The sequence below is a fragment of the Argentina silus genome (genome assembly GCF_951799395.1).
Source record: "Argentina silus genome assembly, chromosome: 22".
Taxonomy (NCBI): domain Eukaryota; kingdom Metazoa; phylum Chordata; class Actinopteri; order Argentiniformes; family Argentinidae; genus Argentina; species Argentina silus.
In genome coordinates, this window is record NC_139676.1 from 4,039,093 (window position 1) to 4,041,592 (window position 2,500).

Consider the following 2,500-nt stretch of genomic DNA (forward strand, 5'->3'; position numbering starts at 1 on the left):
CCAAGGAGTAACACTGTGGTAACCAAGGAGTAACACTGTGGTAACTAGAGAGGAAGATGGTGAAGGCGTAGTAAAAGCAAGTTAGCATTGGTTAGCATATGTGTGTGTGTGTCTGTCTGAGAAAAGGTTCTCCTTAACACACACTTTCACACACACACACACACACACACACACACACACACACACACACACACACACACACACACTCTCTCTCACTCGCTCTTCTACACACATTCTCTCACATTCTCTCTCTCTCTCACCTACACCCTCTCACTTGTGGTCCTACCTGAAAGATGGCGATCCATGCATAGCCGATGTTGTCAAAGTTAATTGCTCCTTTATGTGGGTTCAGCTGTCCGGCTTGACAAATATTATAGTACTGGAACCAGTTAATACACCCCACTGGTCCTACTCCATTCCCTAGTCCCTCTTCAATGCTCCCTAACCCCGGCCAATCAGCCACAGGCTGGGCAGCGTCAGCCCCCAGCGAACAGTAGACCCCACCCACTCGGCGGCGAGGTACGGAGGAGCAGCGCAGCATCCCGTTCTCCCGATTGGTGGAGCAGATGAAGGGGAGGTCCTCCGACTCATCCGGCTTGTAGTAGGTACTCAGGAAGGAGAGGTTGTACATCCTGCAGAGAGAGAGGGAGGGGGGGGGAGGAGGGCAGGAAGGGTGAGAGAGAGAGAGAGAGAAAGAAAGAGAGAGATAGACAGACACACAGAGAGACACACAGACAGACACGCAGACAGACACACAGACACACAGACAGACACACAGACAGACACACAGACAGACACATAGACACACAGACAGACACGCAGACAGACACGCAGACAGACACACAGACAGACAGACAGACAGACACACAGACACACACACAGACAGACACACAGACAGACAGACACACAGACAGACACACAGACAGACACGCAGACAGACACGCAGACAGACACACAGACAAACACACAGACAGACACACAGACAGACACACAGACAGCCACACAGACAGACACACAGACAGAAACAGTTACTTAGTGTTTATTGGGGACATGGCATTGTTAGTCATTTCTCATTCCTTTTAATAGCTGAACCTAATGCTCATATTTTTAACATGACAATTCTCTCTGGTACCATTCCCAAAGTGTGGAAGGTCTCTCTTCAAAAGGGGGATCCCAGCAGCTTGAATAATTACCGCCTTATCTCTTGGCTTTCTTGCTTAGCAAGTCCCTGATAAATGTTCAGATCTTTTTTATCATTAAATTACATTTTAAATGCACACCAGTCAGGTTTTAGGTCTGGACATAGCACCATATCTGCTGTTTCCCTAGTTACAAATGATATTGTAATCTCTCTGAATAAGAAACCACATTGTGCAGCCCTCTATATTGACCTATGTTAGGCTTTTGATATGGTTGATCATGCCCTCCTTTTACAGAGGTTATCTGCCGTTGGTCTGGATCAGTCGGACTGTAATTGGTTTTCAAATTACCTGAAGGATAGGACTCAATGTGTCTTCGTAGATCAGATCAGTCAATTCAGTTTTCACAATATTCATAAGGGTATTCCGCAAGGTTCGATTCGAGGTCCACTGCTATTTACCATTTACATAAATAATGCTGGTTTATCCTTTAACAATTGTTAATTACATCTTTATGCTGATGATACTATTGTCTACTCCTGTGCTCCCTCAGTTCAGCAGGCTATTCTTGACCGTCAGCAAGGTTTTGATTGTATTCAAAAATCGCTCATTGGGGGGCGCTTGGTGGCGTAGCACACTAATGCGCATGCCACGTAATCGCAAGGTTCCTGGTTCGATTCCGACCCTCGACGTATCTTGCATGTCATCCCTCCTCTCTCACCCATCCTTTCTGTCAATCTCTACTGTCTCTATCCCAATAAAGCAGAAATGCCCTAAAAACATATTTAAAAAAAAATCGCTTCTTGATATTAAGTTGGTATAAAATGAGGACAAAACCAAATGGATGTTTTTCTCCAGATCCCATAATATTCATTACAATGATCTGCATATTTGTACCCTGAAAGGAGCCCAAATTAAACAAGTCCCACATTATAGTGTACAGAAATAAGTCCTGCTTCACCTTTGAGAATAGGAAGAAGATTGTCCAAGCAGTGTTCCCCCTGTCCTCAACTATGGCTACACAATTTGCATGCAAGCCATAGCCTCAGTTCTCAAACTGTTAGACTCGGTTTATTTGCAGGGATAGTTTCCACACCCACCACTGTCTTTTGTATCAGCCTGTGGGTTGGGATTCTTTGACTCTGAGAAGGGCTTATTTTAGCATTTTATTTATATATAAAAATATAATTTTACCTCACATCATTGCTTTTATGGTGACCTCACACATGCTCTCAGAGCTAGCTACTTTTTAATGTTCGACAGGTGTCGACAGAATTGGGTCAAACTGCTTTTAGCTAGAGTACTGCGCTCCTCAGACATGGAATGATCTTCAGGGTACACTAAGATTGGAGCATTTGGTC

The 2,500-nt window shown here is 44.6% G+C and overlaps 2 protein-coding genes across 2 annotated transcripts in view; one reads left to right on the forward strand and one right to left on the reverse strand.

Moving 5' to 3' along the window:
* The window catches only part of syngr1b (synaptogyrin 1b), a gene marked incomplete at both ends in the record, with an annotated part of 181,636 nt that overhangs the window by 34,253 nt on the left and 144,883 nt on the right, over positions 1-2,500 (forward strand). The window lies entirely within an intron of this gene.
* The window catches only part of cacna1hb (calcium channel, voltage-dependent, T type, alpha 1H subunit b), a gene marked incomplete at its 5' end in the record, with an annotated part of 40,888 nt that overhangs the window by 29,895 nt on the left and 8,493 nt on the right, over positions 1-2,500 (reverse strand). Inside the window, one exon of the mRNA XM_083694252.1 lies at positions 287-632. Coding sequence (XP_083550378.1) covers positions 287-632 — 346 coding nt within the window. The remainder of the gene's footprint in view (positions 1-286; positions 633-2,500) is intronic.